At 43.7% G+C, this 25,429-nt stretch overlaps 1 protein-coding gene across 2 annotated transcripts in view; it reads left to right on the top strand.

The window, feature by feature from the left end:
- Positions 1-25,429, top strand: part of ELL (elongation factor for RNA polymerase II) — a 55,089-nt gene that overhangs the window by 19,658 nt on the left and 10,002 nt on the right. For both annotated transcript variants that reach the window (XR_011049864.1, XM_068420603.1), the window contains exons 2-8: positions 5,524-5,571; positions 10,963-11,084; positions 11,386-11,549; positions 14,487-14,740; positions 17,780-17,904; positions 21,204-21,294; positions 24,329-24,830. Coding sequence is in view for 1 of the 2 variants with exons in the window: in XM_068420603.1 (XP_068276704.1) it covers positions 5,524-5,571; positions 10,963-11,084; positions 11,386-11,549; positions 14,487-14,740; positions 17,780-17,904; positions 21,204-21,294; positions 24,329-24,830 (1,306 nt within the window). In the remaining variant the exon portion in view is untranslated. The remainder of the gene's footprint in view (positions 1-5,523; positions 5,572-10,962; positions 11,085-11,385; positions 11,550-14,486; positions 14,741-17,779; positions 17,905-21,203; positions 21,295-24,328; positions 24,831-25,429) is intronic.

The following is a 25,429-nucleotide window of genomic DNA, read 5'->3' as shown; positions in this document are numbered from 1 at the left end:
CAGGAAAAATTATATAGGATCTATAATTTTCAAGTCTCAGCAGACTCGATCCCATCTGCTGTCTGTTAGTGTCCTCAACTTCAAATGAGATTGTTGGGAGGCCTTAAATTGCAGATGGAAATTGTGTTGCAGGGAGACGGTATTTTAATTCCGTAAGTAATAGATGGGACATAAAAAAAGAATATTCAGGAGGCTTTTTACTGCTGTGTTTCTGGTAGGAGGTAAATATAAGCCTTGAAAAAGTGGAATGTCTTGGGAGAAGTTTCTTGTCTCTACCTAATATGAAGTGGGTCTCTCCTGGGCCAGCTTTGGCTAATTGACTGCCAGTAAACTTCACACAGAGTCACTTGAAGTTGTTGTGGGTATATTCAAAGGTATTTATTTCCCCTGGGATTTATATATCTTGCTACTAATGAACTTTGGGACTCGGAGATGTCTCTTGTGAGTCTGTCACAACGAGACACTGGATATATTTGCTTTGGTTTTGGTCTCTGTTTTACTTTGTGAAGTCTGCGTGGCGTGTTTAAAATGAAAATGCAAATGGAAATGTAAATCATGATGTACTGTTGAGGTCTGCAGGGCACCTTGGCTCGAGCACCCAGGTCTGCTCCAACTGAGCATCCTCCTGGACTGGGATCTCACCCTGTTTTTTCATCCTTTGCCCAGCTGTGCCGAGAAGCCGGAGGAAGTAGGGGAGGGAGAATGCCTATATTTGGACCACACTGCGTGGGCAAAAGAAACATAAACTAGTCATAACCAAAGAATTAAAGAGGAACTTCAATGAGTTCGGGGTATTATGAGTCTGAAACTTATGAATTTTAAGCAATTTCTGTTTCTTCTCCTTTTTGTAACTGGCCACTGAGGTGCAGCGGCTTTACCTGGCCAGAGCTGCACGTGACAGTTCACAATGTCCCGTTAATGCCAGCCTCAGGGTTAGCATGATTTTATAGTTTCTCTGTATATTTATTGCAATTCTTGCTACTAATTTTAAATGTTTGCAAGAAGCTTTAAATTCTGAAAATAATTCCCTTGTTCCAACATAAATAAGGGCAAGCTTTCATTTGCTCTGTTTGCTCGGCATTTGTGACTTTTAACATTCAAGAAAACAGACAAATACACCGGTACTAAGTATAGGCAAATATTTTCCATATAACACTGCCTCCAGTATAAATTCCAGTAAATGTGTAACAGAACCTCTTGAAACAACTTATTCTTTAATTATCTGTATTTCCCTGAAGAAATGGGGAAGTTTCCAACTGGTTACTTAACCTGAGGATTTCAAATGTCCTTTCTGTGTAGGAATATCCCATCAAGCTTTTCCACTAAAGATTTTTAAAACCTCATGCCAGCTCTGATCACACCCGATAAAGTATTTTATTAGTTTTACATTCAATTTTTCTGTGTTTTATTGACAATTTCTTGTTCCTCTGACTCTTCACTCAAGTTTCCACATGCAGATCTGGAGTATTTAAGTGTGAGGAACTGTTTGTGCGTTGCCACTGCCTCTGTGAGCTCTCAGAGTATGTGTTAAGGGTTACTAGCTCTCCTCTAGCCCAGGGAAGCTCGAGGATGAAGATGAGCATAATACAGTGCTAATAAAAGACAAATGTTTTGTGGGAGCTTTGGGGATGAGTTTTTGGGTTTTTTGGTTTAATCTCATGACTTCTGAAATAATCTTACGGTATCTGGAGGACAGGCTGACAAAAAACACTTGGGTCTGTGGGGTTTGATTCATGTTGGCATCCCAGAGCAGAGCTTTCGTGTTTGCAAGCTTGCTGTTTTATTTCTCCACCGTGCCCGAAGGACACAGCAGGAGCTGTGGAAGGCGGTGAACTGGGCACGGAAGCATGGAAATGCTCTTTCCAAAGAGCAAATAAGTGAATTCTTATGGAGTAAAATGCTGGGTTGTCACCCGGCGTAACTGGGGTCTGTTCAGGCTCCTTTTGAGGGTCTGTTTGCGAGTCAGGTAGATACGGTGAGGCTGGCAGCTGAAGTGTGTGGGAGAAGAGCAGCCACACATCTGCAGTTTGGCTGTTCCTGTGGAAGTTCTTGCTGTAGAGCTTTGGGGCGTTGGTGAGTTCGGCTGCAGGAAGGACTGCCTGGTTTGTTAAAACAGTTCATTTTCTCTTACGGTAGGATGGGAAGAAGCTTGACACATTTTTCTTGAAGATCCATTGTAGGAACTAGCAAACAGTGAAGACGTGGTAATCATTTGCTAACCTTTCAGTCCTGTGTCAGGAAGCCTTTTGTTAAAACAATAGTTAGCACAGAGCAGACATGTAATTCATCGTCTTAGGTGTGTTTGAAGGGGCTTTGCTTGCTCTCAGTGTGTGCATAGCTTAGAAATTCATTATTCTTCCGTAGCAGTCCCTTGTTCTCTGGTCCCACACGTCCCAGCAATCATGCTCGTTCATGCTTGGACCTCTTCATCAGCGCTGTCACCGTTATGGATGAGGGTATGGAGTGAGGTGAAGCAGAGGTGAACATCTGGTACCTGGCAGCAGAAAACCTGTTGAACTGACAGGTGGCTGGTTTAAAATACTTGAACTGTTGTTTTCTTGCTTAGTCTTTATCCTAATGAGCTTCCAGTAGTTATTCTTAAATATAGTGAGTCTCATGGAGGAATTTTTTATCTGGAAAATAAGGCTGTGCAGGTGGCCCAGTTGCTTGGACTTGTTTTGCCTCTTAGTTGAACACAAAGGTTGAGGTTTCATCCGCATCCTTGATTTACCAAAGATTTACTGAACCCTGTAAGTTGGTGTACTCTGGAGGAGGCAGACTTGCACCCGCAGCAGTACAATGGTCCTGTCCTGGGGCCGAGGAGATAAGTTGTTTTTAATTAGAACGAAAGACAGAAAGAGGGAAAGACCTTGTTCCCACTAAAGATGGATGGGATGGCATTTCTAGGAAGCTGTAACTAAGGAAATTCACTGTCTTGGTATCAGGAAGAAGAATTAGGTGACTCTTTAGAAGATGATGGAGGCATTTTGGAAATGGTAGCAAGAGCTCTTTAAAATTGGGGTTTGTCCATACAAGAACATTCAGGAAAGTTAATCCAAATGAACTGAAGATGTGAATTGAATTGTGGTTTTAATTTGGTTTAGCTTAATTCATCTGTTTGCTTTTATTCTGAATGAAGGTGTCCATGCAGGAGTTTAACTTCATCTAATAAAAGTATTTAAATCCATATCCTTAATTAGGTTAGGGTGTGCATGTGTTTTCTTCTTCCATGCGCGTTCTCAAATGACCTGTGGCCAAGGAACTGGGCATGAGCAGAAGGGAAGCGATGCCTGCGTAGGTAACAGGGATGTGTGGCTGAGAAGCCAAGAGCCTTCCCCTGCTCTCCCTAAGAGGGGAACTCGGATGGTGCAACGACTCTCCAATATCCAGCTCTTCCCTGGATGGCAGGGAGTCATAACACCGATGTTCCTACACGACACATCACCCAACCCAGCAGCCCCTCAGCACAGGCAGCTCAGGAGCCTGGAGATACCCCATTTCAGGAGTTCAAGGAAATAAAGCTAAAGTTTGGCCTTTAGCTCGTGTGAACACTCATTTTTAAGCTCGAGAGTACACATTGAACTGCAAACCATTTTGTATGGAGATTAAGGAATTTATAAGTTCTGTAATTAAAGCATGTCCTGATTTGTGTAACAGTACTTTTGTGTTGTTACCGCCTCGTTATTCGACTTACGTGCCTCATATTACCTTTTTATTCCACTTAAGTAATTTTCCAGAATTAATTGCACAACTTCACAAATCCATAATTAGCTGTACAAGATCCGCATTGAGAATTTTTTTTTTTTTAAATCCAGATTTTTTTAATGTTTCAAATGCTTGTTTGCTCAAGTATGTTCGTATGAATTTCTGGACACGTTGCACAGTACATGCTGACACCGTGAACAAAAAGCTGGCCAGTCTGTCTATGAACAGTGTGCTGTGGTATGCAGTGTCGTGGCACTCAAGGAATTCAGTACGAAGAGCAAGATGTTGTTTATTGTTGCTTTATAAAGGTTGTTTCGGGTCTATAAAACTCGCTGTACGACCCAGAGTGAGTGCTGTCAGCTTCAAGCATGTTCTTGCTTTACTCGCTGTCATAAATGTCTTGTAACGATTTAGGGTGTGATGCAGATCTGTTAAATCACATTGAATGGGCTTTTAAAAGGCTCTGAAGACTCTGTCTTGGTATGAGCTTATTCAGCTGTGCTGGAAGGATAGTTTCTTGCTAGTGAATATTATTTTTTTTTTAATAATGTCAGCGTATTGTGGCTTTGATTCTTCACTCCTGGGCTGAAAGCACTTGGAAAGGTTTTATGAGAGATGATAAACTTAATGGGCTTTCAAGCTGTTAACTCTTTTGCTGCTAAATGTAAATGTCTGTTTCTGTGATCCTGTGGAAGTCGACGTGATTCTTTATGATGCCAGGAGATGCGGGCACTGCGATACAGAAAGGACAATACGAATGCACCGCTTGGACTTTGTCTCCTAAATTCTTCTTTTCCCATGAAAATGTGTCTCTCCCAACGTGTTGGACTCGATGATCCCAGAGGTCTCTTCCAACCTGGGCGATTCTGTAATTCTGTAATTCTGTGTTTGCTCCTAAATGACATTTCAACCTATTTGTAAATTCTTCTGTCCCTTTGGAAGGCTTCACAAGGGGATCCCACGTGCTGCAGGAGGGTGTCGTTTAGTGTGTCTTGGAATGTTTTGTGTGACTTAGGAAATAAAACCAATGAGGCCACAATTCTCCTGAAATTTAAGAAATAAAAACTTAGCGCGGCTTGGATTGCAGATATTATTTCTTTCCCTATAGCTGAAACCTCAGGTAAGAGTTTGAATTCCAAAGCCTTCGTGGTCTTTGTAAAATCACAGCAAAGAGTGCAAAAAGGCTGAAATTCAGTAGTCTTGAGCAGATTGAAGGGGTTTTTGAGCTAGCAGGAGTGTGACTTCTTGAAATTTAAGCAAATTAATGTGGAGGAAGAGGCCGACTGTTGAAACGGGCAGCGTAACAGCAGGATTTTGCAATGAAGCTGCAGTTTGCTTTTCCAATGAATCGCCAGCTTTCTACTGGAAAAAATTTGCTTAGCGTGTTCTCAGAGCTACAACTGGAATAAATTTTTCCCCTCAGATATCCCCTGTTTAACTCAAAACTTACATAAGCACCAAAGAGACACAGCTGAGCAATTCGGTGCCTGAAATGTGGTTTAGGGGTCCGGAAGGACCTACACGTAGCCCATCTGGGTATCATCTCGGAGATTTTCTGAAGCAAGGGTTAATGACTTTCAAGAGTGAAGTTGTTTAACCACTGGTGATGTTACAGCTTTGTCCCTTTTCTAGGTGGAAATCACTGTTTCAGGAGGTTTTGTATTTTGTCCCTTGGAATTCTGTATATTTCCCTGAACCTTCTTCCTTAAAAAGAAAAAAGTATAGGTGAAAAATCAAGCTGAGTATTTTTTGGCAGTGAATGTTGGAGCTTTAAATTTCTCTAAGGTAATCTTTTTTTTTTTCCACTTGTTTTTGTAGGATGCTGTGACATCAAAACCAGTAATCCAGTTTCAAGGAAGCCAAGGGGTAAGTTTGTGTGTGGGTTGCCTTGGAAAGTTCTTTACTGGCTTATACAATTAATCTGAGGAAGGTATTTGTTCTTTACGTCTGTCCTATTCCAGTTCAAAGAACGATGCTCAGGTTTCTGAAAGTGAGAGAGGTGAAATTCAGATGTGGTCCAGGAAGGACCGTTTGCTCCTTGATCGCGTGGATTCTCTCTCTATAAAAACTTTCCCCCCTTCTTTATTTTCTAATGTTGCTAAATCCACACCAATGCAAAGTGCTACCAGTGTTGCTGGTGGTGAAATTTAATTTTATAAGGGTAGAACAAGTCCATGGAAACCTTGCCTGTGTCCCGAGGAAACGCCGTGCTTGGTAACCTCGATGCAAGACTTTATGGGCCCCAATTATTTACAGTCACGGTGCTCGGAGGCTGCTGTGAGTGTGCTGGAGCTTTATTTAATGTGTCTAAACCACTGTGCAGTTCCTGTGAGTACCAAAAGGTTTTTTTTATATTTAGGAGTTTTATTTCTCTAACTTCTCTTCCGATGAGTGAACTCCTCCGAGGTATTTATAGACGCTTGAAACAGTCTGTCACGCCAGTTACTGACAACTTTGAGATTTAATTGGTGGTGTTTCTGGTAAAATAATGCAACTCTTCAGTGAAAGTTAAAAATGTCAATTATATACCTTTTAGATACAAAAAGGTGTGTGTTTAACTTCAGTCCTCTGCATAAGGAAGGGGAATTTAGTTTTTTAATTTCAAGAATCTGAAGTCAGCTGTAAATAACTTGTTAATTTTTTTTGTGGTGGTGCAATAAAACTTTCAAAAAAACTTAAATTCAGTAGGCATTAACGTCTGGCACACCTCTCTTTGCCCATGTTTCACCCTGTGATATTAGTCTCGCTAGGTCTGTAGTACTCTAACAAAACCTAGCAGGAAAGACATGATTGTTATTGTTAAGTCAAGAAGAAAAATACAAACCTTTTTGTCCTGGGAAATAAAGAAAGGAGCAATTTCCAGGTTTTTTTACTTTGTTTACAATTAAACTTCCCAGAAAGCTCAGCATGAAAGCGTAGATAAAAATCTGCAATTGAAGTTTGGCAGAATTAGAAGCAAGTGACAAGGAACGCTCTTAAGGGTGCATGATTTGTTGCTGTTAGATGAGCAAACAGCTTTGCATGTAATAAAGCAGCTAAAAAGACTGCGGACGCTTTCCCTTCCCTTTGTAGAGCACCTTGAGAGGATCTACACCGAACTTTTCCTGCAAAGCTGCTTAAGTTCTAGAAATGCCTCTTCTCTTACTTAATCTTCCTCCTTGAAGGAAAACACAGCAAAATGAATCAGAACAGCTTAAAACGCTCCACCACCCCCAGCTGCTGCGCTCACCTCGCAGTGGGTTTCACATGGATGTGACACAGACCCAGGCGTTTTCAGGTTAACCAAAAGAAAACCTGTTTTAAAATCATGCAGTTCCTTATGGTGATTTTTAAAATGACTATTTTAAAATTACGCAGTTCCTTATAATAATTTTAAAAATTACTATTTTTAAATGATGCAGTTATGTATAATAATTTCAAAAATGCCTCCTTTAAAATCATGCAGGTCCCTTGTAATAATTAAAAATATTTTTAAAATGATGCAGTTCCTTATAAAAATTTAAAATAAATATTTAACGCACTTAGTTATACTTGAGCCCTTAACTTGCAGAGAAGAGTTTTTGGTGAAGGAACTCCCAGTCACGTGTAATTACAGTCCGGGTTGAATGGAGGAGGAGCGAAGCGATGCGACTGCGTCCGATGCCACCACGTAAAGAGCGAAGCGTTGGGCTCTGCGCTGCGGGCGGACGGAGGGTGTTGGCAGCCCAGAGCTGACCTCTGCTTGCCTTGTTTTCAGCTGGTTAATTAATTGCACTGTCGAGTAAAGGCCAAAGGTAGAGCTTTGAAGAAGGCGAGATGCAGTTCAGTTGAGGCAGATAGAAAGAGCTCTTTGTCCTTTTATTATTATTTTTAGTGAGTATGACAAGGAGCTGGCAGCTGTGTAACCATCTGTTTTTAAGTGTAGTACTCGTGGATGTCACGATTGTGCCCCGCTTTAAGGAGCTGATGGCAGGGGCTTTAGCTGCTATAAGTTGGACTGCAAAGATAATATCAGTAATTACAAGTAATTACAGTAACAAGTTCTCAAATTCACGTGCTGACATGAAAAAATATTTATTTAGCTATTTATTTTTTGGAATATACTCTTCTTCCACTATACCTTAATTCTACAATTTGTTGCTTTCCTCTTTTGCTTCCTAATAAGTGTTGCTATGGAGAAGATTCCCCGTTAACGTGTGAGGGTGGTAGGTTTTGTAGCACAAAACGTCATTTTTATGTAGCACAAACGTCAGGGTGGGATTTAAAGCAGCGTCCAGCGATACAAGATTTTAATAGTGTGACTTTTTGGTATAAATATCCCTCTCGCAAGAAGGAAAAACTTACAAATATTTGATGATTGGGGGAAGCAGGACATAAAATAAGAGTTTAAAACAAACTGCTCCTTCCTTAATTTAATTTTCTAGAAGCCTTTAAATCTCTGTGTCCGTGTCTTTTTGACCTATTCCCAGTGTTAGTCTAATGAATGCTGCCAAGGATACTCTCAGCTTCTAATCCACAGAAAACAACTTTTCATGTTTAATTCTGTTATTAACCAGAGAAAGGAATCGGCCAGGAATAAACCACGGGGTCAGCAAGGTGGCGGCTCTGCTGAAAGGAGGATGTCGGTGGTTCTTGCCCAAAATAAACCAGCCCTGGATCTAATCTCACGAGAGTTTTTATAAACCGAGGACTGTGAATGAGCTTTGCCTTGGGATGCATTTCTTCATAGCAATGCTAGTCTCGTTAATTACTTTTTCAGTGCAATAATCGATGTAATAATCAGAATTTCGAGAGTAGTAACTAGGTTGTAATTAGCAGAGTGTTATTCTGCTTTGAGATGCTGAAGTGGGACTATCTGGATAGTCCTTAAGAGCAGCGTCTGTTCATTACTTTTTCATCATGAACTGCATTTTCCTGGATAGTTTTATAAGTTTTAATGGAGTCTGGAGCATTTTACTTGTTTCAACATGCGTGTAAATTAGTATTTAAGAGCTTGAGTACCAAAGCGTTACAAACGGTGGTAGTTGGAGTGCAGAACTTCACAAGAAAGGCTGAAGATGCTTCTATTTCGGTAAAAGCATGTGCAGAATTAGAGATTAGGTTGGGTTAAATTTGCAGGTGTTTACTGGGTGGGGAGAGCTGAGAAGGGGGAGTAGAGAAAGAACTGAACTGGAGGGGGCAAAAAAACCCTTCAGGTGCCAAATACGTGTGTGTTCATGCAGGTTTCTTAAACATGAGTGTTAGGAACAAAATGTCTTTACGTGATTGGAAAATATGACGTTTTCCCCTGTTTCTTGGGATGAACTTGTGCTGGTATTAATAGAGGAAGGTGAAATTGCCATTCAGAATGAGCTGTACACAGATGAATATTACTTGAAAGAAAAAAAAAAAAAAAACAGAAGTCACATCTGTACTGAGCTATTTTTAAGTGTCTATGGTTACTAGTGTAATGCTCAGCACCAAAATTAGGGCTCCCTCAAAGCAGTTACCATGCTGCTTCGGTGGCTTGAGAAACCTTCTGTTTCAGCTAAAAATAATTCCTAGATAACGGCCAGTTTGCATATGCTACACTTTTCAGTACTGGAACGAGCAACATTTAACGGTGAAGTGACTCTTTCGCTCCCGTCTCATTTTACGTCCCCTGAAGAAGCTGCAGAAACTCTACAAAAACGCCCAAGTCGGGGCTTTCAGAGCAGCTGTTTTTCACAATGGTAAATCAGGAGCCAGCAGCACGTTATTTTAGTGTGTGAATGTAGGATTTGGTTACATCCTCCAGGTTTTATTTTACAAATCCATTGCATGCAGCACGCCTCGCTCCCCCAACGAACCCATTGCATTTACCTCCTTGTTCTCAGCAAATTAACGGGGAGGTGAACGGTGCCAGCTCTAAAATACCCACAACCTACTGTTTACATAACTTTGACTTCGTGCATGTTCTCAGCTCACTTGTAAAGCAGAAGAGAATTTTGTTGGTTCTGGATGGGTGGGGGCAGAGGGTGCCGGGACAGATTAAGGGCTCAAGGCTGCCCGCGCCCGTTTGGGAGGGGAGATAACGGGGCTGAGCTGCTGCTGCCACCAAATCTGCCCCGAGTATTTTTAGATCCGGGTCCTGGGCCTGTGTGCGGGGGATAATTTATCCTTCTGTATCGCTCAAGTGTGGCTTGCTGTTTTGGGAGAGGGGAAGGCTGTTTTGAGGGCTGGCTGGAGGATAGCTGGTCTTTACGGCGAGTAACTGGAAAACGCTGCGCTGGCTCAGGTCGTACAAGCGTTTCTTGCAGGTTCTGAGAACATCCCCGTGGTTTAGCAGAGTGGCACAGATGCGCTGGGTTTCCAGGCTGCTGTAGACATCTGAGGTCAAAGGGAAACCACCTAGAAACCCTTCTGTCCCAGCACTAATCTGGGCTGGAGCACACTCATCTGTGGACGCCACGAGCTGGTTTGCTGGGCATATGTATTTTGTGCATATATGTGGCAATCTGGGTAAATATAAATCTGTGTGGTAGAGCGTAGCCTAAAATAGGTTGAAGCTGATGTTCCTTCTGTCTCCTTTTCTGGAAGCCATCTTAATGATCAAATATTGATGTGATAGTAGAGCTCAGATGCTGAGATTTATGTTGGATCTCGAACGCAGAGGGGAAACAGTTTCCCTTTTGAAAAATGAATGGCTGGGGGGAGAAAAACAATGCGGCTCGCTGTAGAGTTGTCTGCAGAGCACACTTAATGCTTGATTAAATATTTAATTTAGCAGCAGCGTCACACTCTACTGTGAGCCATGAAATCTCGTTATGGAATTATAATCTCTTAAAAGAGAATAAGCATGCTACCTAGTGACCTGGCTTGTACTATGTTTAGTGCTGGATCACTAATTCTAAAGAAATGAGTCTCAAGTGCTTTAAATTGAATATAAACAGTGGTAGCAGGTCTGTTCTGAGCCTGAATCAACAGAATTGGGTCAGATTCCTAGAACAAGATTATTTGGGCTCTGCTTTGAACGGCAGCGAGCCGCCAGCTCGGCCCTCTGTTCCGTTGCAGATGTAGCTGTCTTTTTAGCTGTTCTTTACATCTGTCTGCCTCTGTTACGGGATCTTTTCAGTGCAGGTAGTTTTGGTGACTTGAATCCTTCTTGTAGCTTCTTGCTCTTCGTAGTATGCAGTAATCCATATGCTTTACTTGTAGTGGGTTGCAAAATGGCTATAAAGCATAGCGACTGCAGAAAAAATTGAATTTTGTGTTCGTGTGGGCTACCCAAGTGACCAATATTTTTCTCCTCCCAAACAGCACATCGCGATTCCAAGGCCTGATCGACCTACGGAAGTGCGGACTTTCACGTTTTATCTTTCAAATATTGGCAAGGACAGCCCCCAAGGGAGCTTTGACTGTATCCAGCAGTATGTATCTAGGTGAGTGGTACAGCAAAAGAAAATCTAGCCTTTTTTTTTTTTTTTAACATCTTCTGTAGAATCTTTTTCGTAACGAACCTGAACAAAACTTAATACATGTTCTGTCTTTTTAGAATCTTTCTAATCTGTTTGCATGTGTATATTTGGGTAAGGAAGCACTCACAGAAGAATCTGTTTACCTCTCAGCTTCTTTCTGTCCCCTCCTATTATTTAGATAATGCAGCCTCAGGTAGTCACCGGTGACAGCGATGTGCCCGCTTGCAGTGTTGGGAGTATCTTTTCCTTTGCATTTCTCTTGCAGCAATGGCAATATCCATCTGGATTGCCTTGGAAGCATACAGGATAAAATCACCGTGTGTGCTACTGACGATTCCTACCAGAAGGCAAGGCAAAGCATGGCACAGGCAGAGGAGGAGACTCGCAGCCGGAGCGCTATAGTCATTAAACCTGGGGGGAGATACGTAGGTAAGCGGCAGCTTGATTTGGGGGTGTCCTCACTAGCTTCTGAGGTCAAATGCTGATGTTTTTCCTTGCCCATCAAAGCCTTTAACAAGTATCTGGTAGTTCCTGATGGGTGTCTGATTTATTAGGGTGCTGCTCTCCTTGTATTGTGGCTTCTTCGTGGCTTCCATCTTCACCCCAGGACATGTGTGGTGGTGTTTGCGTGGCCTCTGAGGATTGTCTGTGTGCAGTCACATCGCTCTCTGGCATTATTTCCTATTTGTCGTGAGTGATGCTGAGAGCATCCTGCTGATCCATCAGAAGTGTCTGGGCTCCTGGCGAAGTCAGCTGAAATGTGCCACTGCTGTTGTCACACATCTGGTGTGTGCCTGCACTTGAGACCATAACATACAGCACCTCGGCTGCAGATAGCAGTGCCCTTGGGTTAATAAACAGAGATGAAAGCAGTGCTGCTGACTGCAGCCTCAAACAAGCCACCTTATCCTGACAATGAAAGGAGAATCTTAGGGGAGGAAATACAACTGTGGCAAATATCAGTGGGCTCCAGAAGGAGCCTGCAGAGACCTAGCTTTGGGCTCAGGTCCCTGCCTAACCTCTGTCTGGTCACAAACTTAGGGCATAAACATTAAACAGAAGTGGAGTTGTTTTTTTTTTTTTCTGAGCCAGCTGTTTTTCCTGCAGCCCATGTGATCTGTAGCCAGTCTCTTCTCAGAGGATGTCTGTGATGAGAGTGGTGAGTTGCAAAATGTAGAACTGACCCTGACGCATTGTTTTATCAGCCAAGTGCTCAAAGCTGAGAAATAAGATAGTAATCAGGAAGGAAATGCATTGATTTCCTGTAGACGAGAAGATTATTTTGTTTAGCTTGTATTTGAGAACATTACGGTAAGTGGATGAAGTCGTTGGGCTTGTGAGGGAGAAGATTCTCAAAGCAAATTGCTTCCCGGAAAGACAGAGCAAACTTTTGATTTAAAAATACTCTTGCTAAAATGTTTGCAGCTCTGCAGTGGAGGTACAACCAGGTGGAAAGCAGTGGAGTGGAGTGCATGCTGCGTATATAAAATGTCAGTATTTAAGACAGTAGGAGAGCACCAGCCCAAGAAGGGCGGGCCTGGGCAAGGACAGTCCTCGTGCGGGTTACCCACGTATTTGGTGTGCCAGCACCATCAGCTGATTCCCTCGCCGGCTGGGCTGGAGGGAGAAGGCTGGCTCTCACATTTCCACGAGAACACGGAGCTCAGCACTTCAACGTCAGCAGAGTCATTCCAGGCAGCTCAGATGTGGAAGGATTTATACGAAATGTTGAAATTGGAGAGCAACAAAGTATAGATGGGCACTAACACCTGAACCAGTATATATGTAAATAGATAGCTGATGTGTCTGAGGAGGGATGTCTGTGCTTATATACACCCTAAATAAGTGTGTGTGTGTATACATCTATATATATGCACATATATAAATATTTTAAAAGCCTCCTGTTCTGGCTTAACTTAATTTTTTCTTTTCCCATCATTGCACATTTTGGCTCCAGCCTTAAGTGGACACATCCCAGTGTGATTTTGCTGTTCATAACCTGGCAAGAGTTAAGGGAGTTCTAGAAAGCTGACGAATCTTCTCCCATTTCTGGAAATGAAGTCCAGTTGACCTCTGGATTTTGGGATGTTTCACATGTGAATTGTTGTTTTTCTCCCTCTCGTTTTAACTCAGCCCTGCCGATGAGGGGTCGTAGTTACTTGCATCAGCGTGGTGCGTAATAAAAAGCCAGGAAATGGGGACTCAGTTATGCAATCCCCATTTCAGTAAAATAAACACTGCAGACAATCACCAGTATCTTCAGATGACTCAGTTGAAAACATTTGCTTCCTAGCAGTGGAGAATTGCCATGCTGGAATAAACCTCCCAAATTCTCGCAGCAAATGCTGGATGTTGTTTGTCCTAGTGAAGGTCACTTTCTTGAACTGAAGTGATTATTGATTGCACCTCGGTGTTTTAGACCTTGGAACCTACATGTTTTCTTTTTCAATTTGCTGGGTTTGCCTTTGGTAGGAGGAACCTGCTTTTGGGACCTGTTTTGTGTATTCAAAATAGTAAAACTCTTTGATTTGCTCTTTAGTAAGTGGCGTGGGACCTTGTGTGAGGGTTCTAGTTAAAGCTGTTTTTCAATAAGAATGGGAAAATGAATTCTTGTGTAATGCTGTCAGAAACCAAGAGCCACGTTTGGGACGGAGGTGAGGAAGCTGCCTCTGAGGGCTTGAGATGAACTTTTGAGACAGCTTTATGTTCTCACGTATACGTAAATGTAATTGGAAGGCGAAGCAGTCGTTACTACAGTGTAGAAGGGGATATGGTATTAGAATAGACAGCACACTAATGAATAGGGTAATGTACCAGTGTTAGACCCCATTCATGTGGTGTGTTTGGCGGGGGGAAGGGAGGTGGACCCAGCCCCATAAAGTTCCTATTGTTCTAAAAGCAGAAACATCTGCTGGAGTAGCGTTTTTGCTGAGATCAGCAGCAGGGAGCCGCTCGTTGACCAGTTCTGGTCTTTCCACTCCATATTTCGACTCTTCTACATAATAATGCAGAATTTTCTTCTCATAGGGAGGAGAAAAAATGGTTAGATTAACCATGGGGATACACACACTTGGGATAAATGAAAAGCTGGCAAACAAAGAGAGCTTTATGTAAGCTTGTGGCCAATACTACTCAGGTTTCCAGAGCTTGGTGTTGCTGTCTACTTGTTACAAGCTTGTCATGAATCCTAAAAATCCATGAGATACTCGTTCCGGCGGCGTATCGGATGGGGTGTGCTGGTTGTGTTTGTCCTTCATTGTCATCTTCTGGCGCTTCGGATGGTGTGATGAACTCCATGTACGTGTTAACGGACCGCTGGCCTTTGCAAGGTGACTGCTGCAGTTCACTGTTCTCATCTCATTTTAGGCAAAAAGGTTCAGGTGCGTAAACCTGCACCAGGAGCTTCCGATGCTGTTCCCTCCAGGAAGCGCCCAACGCCAGTCAACCTTGCCAGTGCAATAAAGAGAGGCAATAGTGCGATTTCTCAGAGACCCTTCAAAGATAGGGTTGTGCACTTACTGGCACTAAAGCCTTATAAGAAACCTGAACTTATTCTCAGATTGCAGAAGGATGGACTTTCTCAGCAGGACAAGGATTTGCTGGACAACCTTCTGCAACAGGTTTGTACTCTGATGAAGGCAAGACTTTAGGTAAAGGGAAATGTCTTCTCAGAACGGTGGTACCTTCTGTGTCAGTCTGAACGTAACCCTCGTGTCTCAAAGCTGCAGCTGAATCTTTCTCTAAAGGCTGCATCCAGCAGAAGTTTACAATTCATGTTACTGTTTTGCTAGAGGTAGCAGAAGCCCCTTGTGTGTACACCTTGGTTTAGGTGTATGCAACTAAGCTGTGTGATTTTTGGTTCACCAGATCGGTCACTTTAAAGAGGAACGCTTTGGGTTGGTCGTGGGGAGGATTATCTAACAGAGGACCTGCGAGCTGTTTGATTCGTTATAACCTGTAAATCAATATATTTTTATTAATGTGGACATAAAGGAACATGTTCTGTGTTGATACGTGTAGTGTTTCCTACGTGAAGAAAAAAATGTGGCCCCCTCCACTAAGCTTTACATCTTTGTGTTGTTCAGACCCATGCCATTCCTGCTTGGAAGTGCAGCTGGGTAGGTGTGAAGATCATGCAGCTTCTTGCAAAGCAAATTATTTGTATGTCAAGTGTGAAAGCTGTCTCCAAGCTGAATCAGTTCTTAACGCTTTGACTCATGTGCCATTTTAGGAATTGCAGTAAATACCTTTATTACTCTCACAGTGCAAAACACATCATGGATATTTATTTAAATACTTCAGCTGCCCTCTTCTGTATTGGATTTTTTTTTTTCTTTTTACTCCTTTCCATAGCTGAAAAGAATGAGACAGTGAGGAGTTAGTTTGCCCCAGGGCACAGGGCAGGTCATATTGAAAATGGAGTTATTGCTGGCACGACTTGCTCCTTCCCTAGATTTTAATCCTGCAGCCCTTAATTTTCCAGCAGTGCTAGAATTCTTTTGAGCACCTTTTTGAATGCTATAAATAGGTTTAATACTAGAAATACCGTTTCTGATAATCACCTTTTATTGATGCTCTCACAAACCCCTACAGGCAAGCAGTGTGTTCGGCAGCGTCAGCCTGATGGGGCTAAATGCTGATTTGGCTGTAAATGTGTTGCTCGTAAACCTAATCTCCTTTCAGCACTACCAGGGCTCCCATCCACAAGCAGACACAGATAAGCTAAAAATTACAGGTTGCATTAAAGCTACATGTCTAAATACGCCGAGGTGTGGGTTTCGTTGTACTCTTGCATCTCTCGGAGGACTCCGTGTTCCTGCTGGCCTTTTTGCCTCATTTTGCAAGGTTTCTATTTTTGGGAGGCCTGGGGTGGAGCTTGCAGAGTCCCACACCAGCAAAACAAGGAGGCAGCAGCTCTCAGCCTCTGCGCAGAGAAAATCTGACTTGTTCTCCTGCCCCGGCAGCACGTCTCCCGCTGTAGAAAGAGGCAGAAACCGGAGAGATTCTCAGAGGGTTTTTGAAAGACAACCTGGCTTTGCTTTTATCTCTTGGGCATGTTTACTGGGATATCTCAATGTAAAACACAGCTCAAATTCTCCTTGTATTTTGGCTCAGGATTTTGGAAAGCTGACAGAACCGAAAGGAAAAACAAAGTGTTCGTCATGTAAACTGATAACCGTGCTTTTTATTTTTCGCTTATCAGGAGAGCTTTGCTGCGTTAGTTCTGCAGCTTTTGGCTTTTAAATTCATGGATTTTTAATATTAGATCATAGTCTCCCTAAAGCAAAAGCAAAGGAATTAACAGCATCTTCAGTTAATTCAAGACTTTCCACTCCTTCACTTGCTTTTCTGAGGCTTATTGCTGCGTGGATAATAGAAATCCATCAGCACAACCATCTCCTGAATGGAGCGAGCGATGGAGAGAACTAATCCTTAAACAGATGCACGATGTCTCCTCTGACTGAATAAAAGCATCTTACAGCTTCAGGTGTGAACTAGTTGTCACTGAGCAGCTAAAGCTGCGTGTTTGGGACACGGTTGCTTTGCCAGTTGATCAGCCTGGCCGTGGGCACAGCGTTTGGCACCTGTGTCCCTTTTATAAAAACAAATTTAAGGCTTTGTCTTCTTCCTAAGCTTGCAGCGCTGTGCAATCACCTAAGAAGGGTTCACTAAGTACCTGTGAAAGCTTAATTGGGGCTTCTTGGTTTGTGCCAACGCTGTATTTTTCAGATGTGTAACCGGCAGCAAGAAGTTAAATTTTCAGTCAAGCTGTGGAAAGACTGATTGAACTGGGATAACTCTTCACAAGTTGTTTCCATTCTAATACAATTCTGCCGGTTCCAGCAGTGTTTCCTATCCGTGGAGGCACCACGCGGAGTTTTGTGGGGAAAACTACACCCAGTAGAATTGGATAAAATGTCAGAGCTTCTCATGCGAGTGTACCGAGCGCACTGCAGCACACCAGCTAGGTGCAATGCTCCATTGTAAAACCTTGGGTGATGAGCTGGTAATCACAGGGTTTGTTCTTGCCCTGCAGCAGTCCTCGGAAAAGTTCTCCTCCGTGAAATCCAGCAGATGATCCTAATACGCTGAACTGCGCGGTGTAATCTGCAAGCTCCCTAATGCATTACCTCTCCAAGGCGTTCTCGCCGCTGCTCCTTGAGAAAGGAGCTCTCTGTCACCTGTTTTGCTGGCTTGTTAGGGAGAAATTATCATCTGGCAATTGTTAACTAAGCTATCGCCGCCAGAGTTCCTCTATCAGCTAATAAACCGCACCGGTTTGGCTATCGGACGCGGGCGATAAGTGAACTGCCTGTTCCCATTAGGGTTTATTTCCAGGTTTTTCCATAAAGTGGTGTTGTACCATTCCAGACTATCCAAGCTGAATAATCCCTTTAGATAGGACTTGTTTCCCAGTAAACTGGACGTGCTTTGGAAACTCATAATAAACTAGTGCAATGACAAGGCAAAAGGAAAGGCACAGTTTGATTAAATAATCCAAATAATTAGGAAATGAAGTATAAAATCTCTCCTTATTCTCTGACACTACTAACTGCTGCTAAATCTGCTGAGGTTTTGCCTAGATCTTGGATCTCTTTTGTGAGAACAAGTGAGAAAATTAAACCCTAACAGTTTTTTGCAAATCACTTTTGTTCCAGGTGGCAAATTTGAGTGCCAAGGACAGCACTTTCACACTGAAAGACTGTGTCTACAAAGAAGTGCAGAAGGACTGGCCTGGCTACTCTGAAGGAGATCAGCAGTTGCTGAAGAGGATCCTTGTTCGGTAATTATTCCATCTTCTCTGTAATATCATATGGAGCTTGACAGTACAGGGCCAAGTCAGTTGCTATAAATCAGGGTGACCCAAGTCAGTAGAACTATGGTAAGTTGAGTGTTTGACTTATTTTAACATAAAGTAAATCTTTTTATCATCCAGGCAGCTGTAGAAGTTGACTAAACCTAAATATCAAAGTGGAGGCACTCTTTACGTCATCCTAGGTTGCCTTTAAATCATTATACTAAAAGCCAGGGGAAAAACCTGGGTGGGGAACAAAAGCTGTTACAGTTAGAAGTTAATGGTGGTTTAAAATCCTGAGAGATGAATGGATTAAGGCAAATGTGTCCAGCTCAACTCCCCATTGAAACTCTCCTTTCCTTTTCCATATCTCCTCGTACATGGCTTCCTGTGCAGGCTGCTGTGTTTGTTCAGGGCCAGGAGGGAGACGTTACCCTGCAGCCGTGTCTGGGCTCTGTCCCTCTGGATGTCCCTATTCCTCTTGAGCTCTGTGTTTTGGAGACTTTGCTGAATTTCTCTAGTGTTATTTGGTTGGTTGTTTACTGTGTTTTTCTTGTGTTGCAAATTCTGTTATTATCACATCGCTCTGCAAGATTAAGGTTTGATGGAAGGATGCGTGAAAAAGCACGAGGCAGTTGTGTAAAGTCCCCTAAAACATGTCCTGGTTGTCCTGCTGCCATACAGCGTCATCCCCACTGTCCAAGGGATACCTCTTCTCCTGGTCCTTCCTGAAAACAGCCCTTAACAGAGTCAGTTGAGGCTGTAGCTTTGTCTCATTGCTTCCTAAAGGTTTTTTCCCTTTGCAGATATTTTTCCTTAGGTGAAGCCTCCAAGCTTGGAAGCTCTTGGCTGGCAGGCAGCAGGGAAAGGGGACGTATCTCCTGGTTTTCTAAAGGAGGATTCTGCTCTGAGTGTTTATATTTCCCCCTCTGGGTTTTCAGTGTGTTTGTACTGACTTGGTACAGATTTTGTAATGCAGACGGAGATTCTACTTGACTTATTTTTGAGACTTATTTTATTGCATTTTTGGTTAAGATTAAGTAGAGCATGCTCTGTTTGAACAGTTTCCATGATTTGAAAGCACAATTGGCTTGAAGATGAGACTTTGTTAAACCAAAAGAAACTCACACTTAAAGTGCTTTGGCGTGCTAAAGAAAAATCAAACTCGTTTAAACGGCCTTGATGTTGAATTATAATTAAATGGAAAAATACAACTGCCATGCAATCTTTATGGCTTTCCAAAAAGTTAATTTCTTCCTGTAGAAAGCAATGTTTACTGCTTTTTCTAGAATTGTGGCATTTGGTTATGCGAAGGTCTAAAAATAGACCTTGGAAAGGATGTATTCAACTGTACAAACAAAGACCCGCTCGGCCAATGCAGGTAATGAGGCTACAAAATGGAAAAAACATGTAGGGTTGAAGACAGTAGAAAAACATTCACAAACAGGGCACAGGCAGCAGACGTAGGGCTTCACGTCGCCGGCTGTGGCAGTCTGCGTGGTTGCCTAGATCCAGCCAATTGTTAAATGTCCTCTCGGTTTCCAGGTCCAGTTGCCACTCGATGGTCCAACGGCTGCAATAATTAACACGCCTGCAAATATTAAAACTATATCTAACAGTGTTAGGCTAATTTTTCCTTGTGTTGTTTGTCTTTTCTATCCTTATTCCACCGTTGTAGTGAAATGTTTTTCCGCTGAATCGAAAGCACTCGTCTTTCATTCACTTTTTTTCAATCCATAATTAACATGTTAGGAGATGTGACAAGGTTGCTCGGTCTAGTCAGACGGCATCTAAAAAGCCACTTTCGCTGCGGTGTTTATGGAATATCGCTGTTCCCCTTCCTGTTTTCACAGCCTGAGTACTTTTCTTGAGCTGGTCCGTGGCTGTTGAGGTTGTTCTAAATAAAATTAAACAAAGCAGCAACTGAAGCCGGAACGGTGGTGACACTGCACATGCCTAAATGTTACTGCAATAGGGCTGAAGGTTCAAGCTCAGGTTAAAAAAAAAAAATCTAAAAGTCGTGGGCTTTATCTCTGAAATAATCTTCCCAGTGTTTGAAAAACGTGTGTGCTTTAAAGCTGATTACAGCCTCCGGTGGAGGAATTTAGATGTTGGTTATTTAGGCAGTACAGCCAGTGACAAAATGACTGCAGAGCTGGTTTATTAAAACCTTTAACCCTGAAATTTTTTTTATTTTTCAGCTTGACAGCTGCAACTTGATGCAACAGTAGTTTTTGCTGGGTGATTAATATACGGGCGGTCTGGCTGGTGTCAGAGAAGTAGGGCAAAGCTGGTGCGCTGTGAAACTTTACTCCGAGCTCTAGAGAGCCCCTTGGGCGGTGGGGAGTGGAGATACCCCGCGTGAATGTGAATTAACGCCCTTACGTGATTAGAATGACTTGCATTGGACTTTTTTTTGCTACAAGAGGTTTCTATTGTTTGGCAAATACCGCAAATACAGACCAGAGCAGCGTTATTTTGCAATGATGTGACTTAAAAGTGTTATTATGAAGCCCTAAATGTAAATCCTAGTGGACCAATAATACCGTAACGGTTCCTGTTATAATCCTGCTGTTCCTGGGCTTGCTTCTGGCAGAGGACTGCTCTTCCTGTAAAACGTTGGTTTAATGGTGCTAATGGGTGGGAGAACTTACTCTGCAACATCTGAACTTGAGTTTTGGCCCCTTTTCAGGGTGCTTGCTTTCTGAATTTGCTCGTGAAGTCAGTTTTAACTGGGCGAGGCAAACTCAGCAGAAATTAGTTTCAATCAGTAGTGAGGATGTGTATATATCCTATAGGCTTTAAAGTTCAATGCCAGTTTTTACTAATCTGTGTACGGATCGCTTTTCTGAGGCTGTAATTCATTTGTTGTGATACTTAATGTCATCAGTTCAAGCGAAAAGAGGTAAAACTGTCAGAAAATAAGTTCTATCCTCGGAAGGGAATCCTCTCGTGTGTCTGATAGCTCAGCCTGCATCCTCCCTCCCTGCCACAGCTCTGGCAGTGTCAGTCCAAGGTGTTACCTCCATTCACAGAGGATTACAGAAATCATGGGAAGGCAGGAAAGAGATAAGCAATTACCTCATGTAGTTGATTGATACTTTCCTGTAGTAGTTTCTTCTTCCTAGATTTTGTCTGAGATTGAAACTGTAAGTGCCTGAACGAGCTACTTTGATGGCATCTTTATGCAGTCACAGTTTGAGCCCACAAAAAGGCTCTTTGCTCTGCAGGCAGATTTGCAGTACCATCTGTTTGGGGTTTGAACAGCCCTAAATTCTGTTTTTCAGGAAACTCTGTCAGCCCCAGAGCGGTTTTCAAGGAGAAGCGCCTTCCCTGAGCCCACCAAAAGACAATGTGAACTCCAGCTCTCCTCCTCAGGTAGGTGATCCCTCTCCAAGGGTGTTGGGGCCGGTTAGCACGGAGCCAGCAATCGCCTCCATCTGCTCTTGATGGAGCTGGTTGCTGGCCGTAGGTCCGGGCTGAGCTGTTCAGCCTGTCTGCACACTGTAATCACCTGCTGCTGGAGGCTGTTGGGTCAATAGGTTGTTGGGGTTTTTTTCTGCTTTATTAAGTTAGACTCTAATTCTGGGTTTCCTCAGCATCTGTTTCTCCTCTGGATGTGGTTCGGTGACGGCCTATGGGGAGGATCTCTGACAGTGTGTCTTAGGTTGAGTTTTAAGGGCTACATTTTTTTCACAGTGCCTACATCCCTCTTGGAGTTCCTGGGAAAATGAGCTTGTGTTTTACTCATTACTAATAATTGACTGGAACGAAGCAGTAATAAGTAGCTCCCAAACACGGTTGAGTTATTAAAAACCTTGACCTTTTGCAAAGTAATTGCCATGACAGATCAGGGGCAGGTTGGTCTGCTCTTTGATTTGTTGAGATGCCAGTGCAGGGAGCTGCGAGAAGTACATTTTGCCTGTTTTTCCACGATAATAAGCTGTGAAGGAGCTGCGTTTGCTTGTGTGTTAAGCAGAGTCTGTCCCTGCTCTTTTCAGTATCTCCTAGCGCAGGCGTTTCTTGCTCGCGTGGTGAAATGCTGGTTTCCCTTCTCTGCCGTGGGTCAGCCCAGACAAGTTGAGTATTTATTCTCCTCCTGCCAATGGAATGTGTAATGCCTACTTGTCTGGACAGACGCACCGAGGATTAGTGGCAAAGAATATTAGCAGGTAAAGAAATTAGGTGCTTTCTGGCAGTGAGAGGGAGGCAGTTCTCTATGGAGAACAAGAACTGTGCGACTTGTTTGCCAGGTAGCTAATTCCAAATCCTCTCCTGCTCTGCTGTGGGCATGTTCTTGGTGAATAAAGAACGATCCCCTTCGTTTGAGTTAGCTTGGAAAGACACAATGCTGCTCAGAGGCTGGTCTTGGGTTTTTCTTAACATGATGCTGAAAAAATGTAGGTTGAAGAATCATCTCATGGCTGTAGGTATTTTGAAGGACGCAAAGGTCTGTAGGGGATGTTTCTGGTCCCTTGAGATGACCCAGTCAAAACTTTGGGTGGTTGATTGGTTTGGATCTAGAAAAGGCTGGTGAAACAGGGGCAACTGGACATGGAATAGAAGTGTTTCCAGCAGCGCTTCTGACATGGCTTGTGTCAGACAGCAAACCACAGACAGCTTTTTATTGTAAGCCGTAATTTTTTCGATACTCTATAGCTGTAGTGTCTATTTAGAGAAGGGATGCCTGCTCACAGTCCCAGCCAAGGACTGGGATTTGGTAGTCTGGAATGCAAAATATTTTGGGGAAAGTTCGGTTGTGGAATGAAGGAAGAAAAAGGTTGGTCTGGTAGTTGTAAGGAGCGTGGCAGAGCAGGTGTTGTGTGCATATACCACCTCGTAACCCAAGAGGGGAGGCTGGTGAAGCGGGTCTTTGTTGGCTTCGGAGAAAGGGTAGTGAAAGGCAGTTCTTAGATGGGTCGCGTGTTCTGAGACCTGTAGTCAGAGTGGCCCCTCCTTTTGGGAGATGGACACTGCTGGTGCTCTGCTGGGAAGGCAGGCTGATGTTGCAGAGCCGGTTCGACGTGCTGCCCTTGCCCCTGGAGCTCCGGCGCTACGAGCAGCTCCTCTGCGTAATTACCTTGACAGGTGGAGAGGATTCCTGCTGCTGAGGCGTGTCCTTGGGACCCCTGGGGTTAGCAGAGAGAAATAATAACTGGGGGGAAAAGGAGCGAATTGGTGGCTCCCTGACAAAGCAGCTGTGCTCCAGCTTCACAACAGCATTTCCATTCGCAAACACACCGCAGTCCTGCCTGAGACATAAAGAAAACAATCAAATATCCAAAAGAAATAACCAGAACTATCGCTTGTTTTCCTCTGGGCACTAAATAATCTTCCCTCAGAGGTTCTGCAGCCCTGTGCTGCCAGACGGGCACACACCGCTGCACTGATGGCTCTCCAAGGTAGTTTTGGCAGGCTCAGGCTGGACTGAGCCCGACGGCTGTGGCTCTGGCTCTGCATTGAGCCCTTCTTTCTGCTGACTGACGGGTTCTGCCACAGTGCAGCTTCCCCAGGCTGCCCCGCAGTCTGCAGGCAACTGCTTACTGGGAGGTGTGGGCACACAGAGCTTCTCCAAGCCCTGCCTGTCCCTGTCCAGGTAGGGCTGATGGGGACAGCTGGGAACCACTTCTCTCTCTACTTCTTATTTAAAACAGGGATATTTAGGTCACGTTGGTCCATGTGACGTGGCTTTTAAAACTGCTGCAAATGTCCTCTCTCGCCTTATATTCTGAGAACAGTTGACACGTTCTCACCTCTTCTGGGAAATGCCTCTTTCTTGAGAAGAGGAAGGAGTGGTATTGCAAGGGTAAAGTTGTTGACCACAGAGCTGGTAAAATCAGTTGGGAATAAAATGCAGAACTTGTGAATCCCTCCCTGCTGCCGAGGTCTGAGCACGTCTTTTCTTCGCAGGGACTTTGAGGTTCTCTAACTGTTGGGCCATGACCAGAAGGACGGATGGTTTTAGGGTTGTTTCTGTTCTCTGCTAAGTGGCTGGGACAGGGGGAGGGGGAGGGTGAAGGGCAGGGTTTTTACTTCTAAAGATTTGAAATAAGCTGAAACAAGAGCAGGTTGGGCTGAGTATGAATAGCACAGGAGATCAACAACTGCTCCTGTGGTGGTGGGTTTCTGTAAGCTCTCCCACCGAGCTGCAGGCTCCAGAACGGCTGTTGGGAGGTCAGGAAGCGGGTTGGGATGGATCAGCTTCTGTAGGACCTGGTGGTCCTTGAGCCTGTGTCCAGGATCAGCCTCGGAGCAGGGACACTTGCTGGCAGCTCTCATTGGTAGAAGAGCTCTTTTTCTGGGGATACTCCCTTGTTCTCTGGTCTTGCACCACCACCTAGTGGTAACAGCATCCAAAATTCTTGCCTCTAAACTTAGATTGTTATTTTTTTTTTTCCTTTTTCCTCTCCAGAAACGATCCCAGCCTCTGGAGTTTATCGATCCCCTGGCCAACAAAAAGCCCAGGATCTCGCATTTGGCTCACAGAACTCAGCCCACTTTCAATGGGAAACTGAATTCCTCCAACGGGAAGGATGTTCCTGCCCCTGCCCCTGCCCTGCCGCCGGCTCTCCCGGAGTCGGTGAGCTCCAGCTCCAGCCTCCCGGTGCTGGAGCTGCCGAGGCCTCACGATCCCCTTTCGGATGTCAGCAACGACCTGACTCACAACGGCAGAGACTGTGAGAACCCGGAGCCGGCTGACAGACTGACTCATCCTTTGCCGACAGACTGTCCCCAGACGAGCAAGCACAATTGCAGCTCGTATGTAAAAACCAAGAAAAAATCCAAAAAGCACAAAGACAAGGAAAAGGAGAAAAAGGAGAAGAAAAATGAAGAGAAATGCAAAGAGGAGAAGCAGGACTGTGAAGTAATAAAAAATGCTGACTTAGTTAGTGTTCCCCAGGAGCAGGTCACAGGTACGTATGGGCTGAGAGGTCCTGCTGCACAGCTGGTGCCAAGATAATATTGGTAACGGCTGTGTGTGATTTCTGCTCTAAATCTGAGGAAGGAGGCTGCGTGTCCACTTGCAGAGACTGTGGTTAACGAAATAATATCACTGTCCCTACCTACAAGTCAACAAATGCCCTTCCTCTCAAAAGAGGCTATCAGGTTTTTCCTGTTTAACCTTTCATGCTGTTTGGAACAGCCTCAGACCGTGTCATGTTTCTCCTTGTTAAATCAGAAGCTGTATTAATCTGTGGGGATGAAAGGCAGACGTCAAGATCTGTTGGAAAAAGCAGTGCTGCTTGATTACTCACAGCTCTTCTGCTTGGGGTTGGTGGTGTGATGACTGTCGTATTGATTTTTAACTCGGTAATGAAAAATTAGTCACAAAAGCTTTTAATATGGGATACAAAAGAAATGACTGATAAGTCTTGTGATAAATGCTGTTAGAGCAGTATACAGCCAGCTCTTTCAGGCTGAAGGAGCTTCCCTGTTGTATCCCACTATTACTCTGAGTTTATTTTTTCAGGGACTAACACAACGGTGAATCTGTTACGCGTTGAGACGCGAT

This window comes from Nyctibius grandis, chromosome 31 (genome assembly GCF_013368605.1).
Source record: "Nyctibius grandis isolate bNycGra1 chromosome 31, bNycGra1.pri, whole genome shotgun sequence".
Classification (NCBI taxonomy): Eukaryota; Metazoa; Chordata; class Aves; order Nyctibiiformes; family Nyctibiidae; genus Nyctibius; species Nyctibius grandis.
Note: the sequence above shows the minus strand (reverse complement) of the source record. Positions and strands in the feature narration are given on the sequence as shown.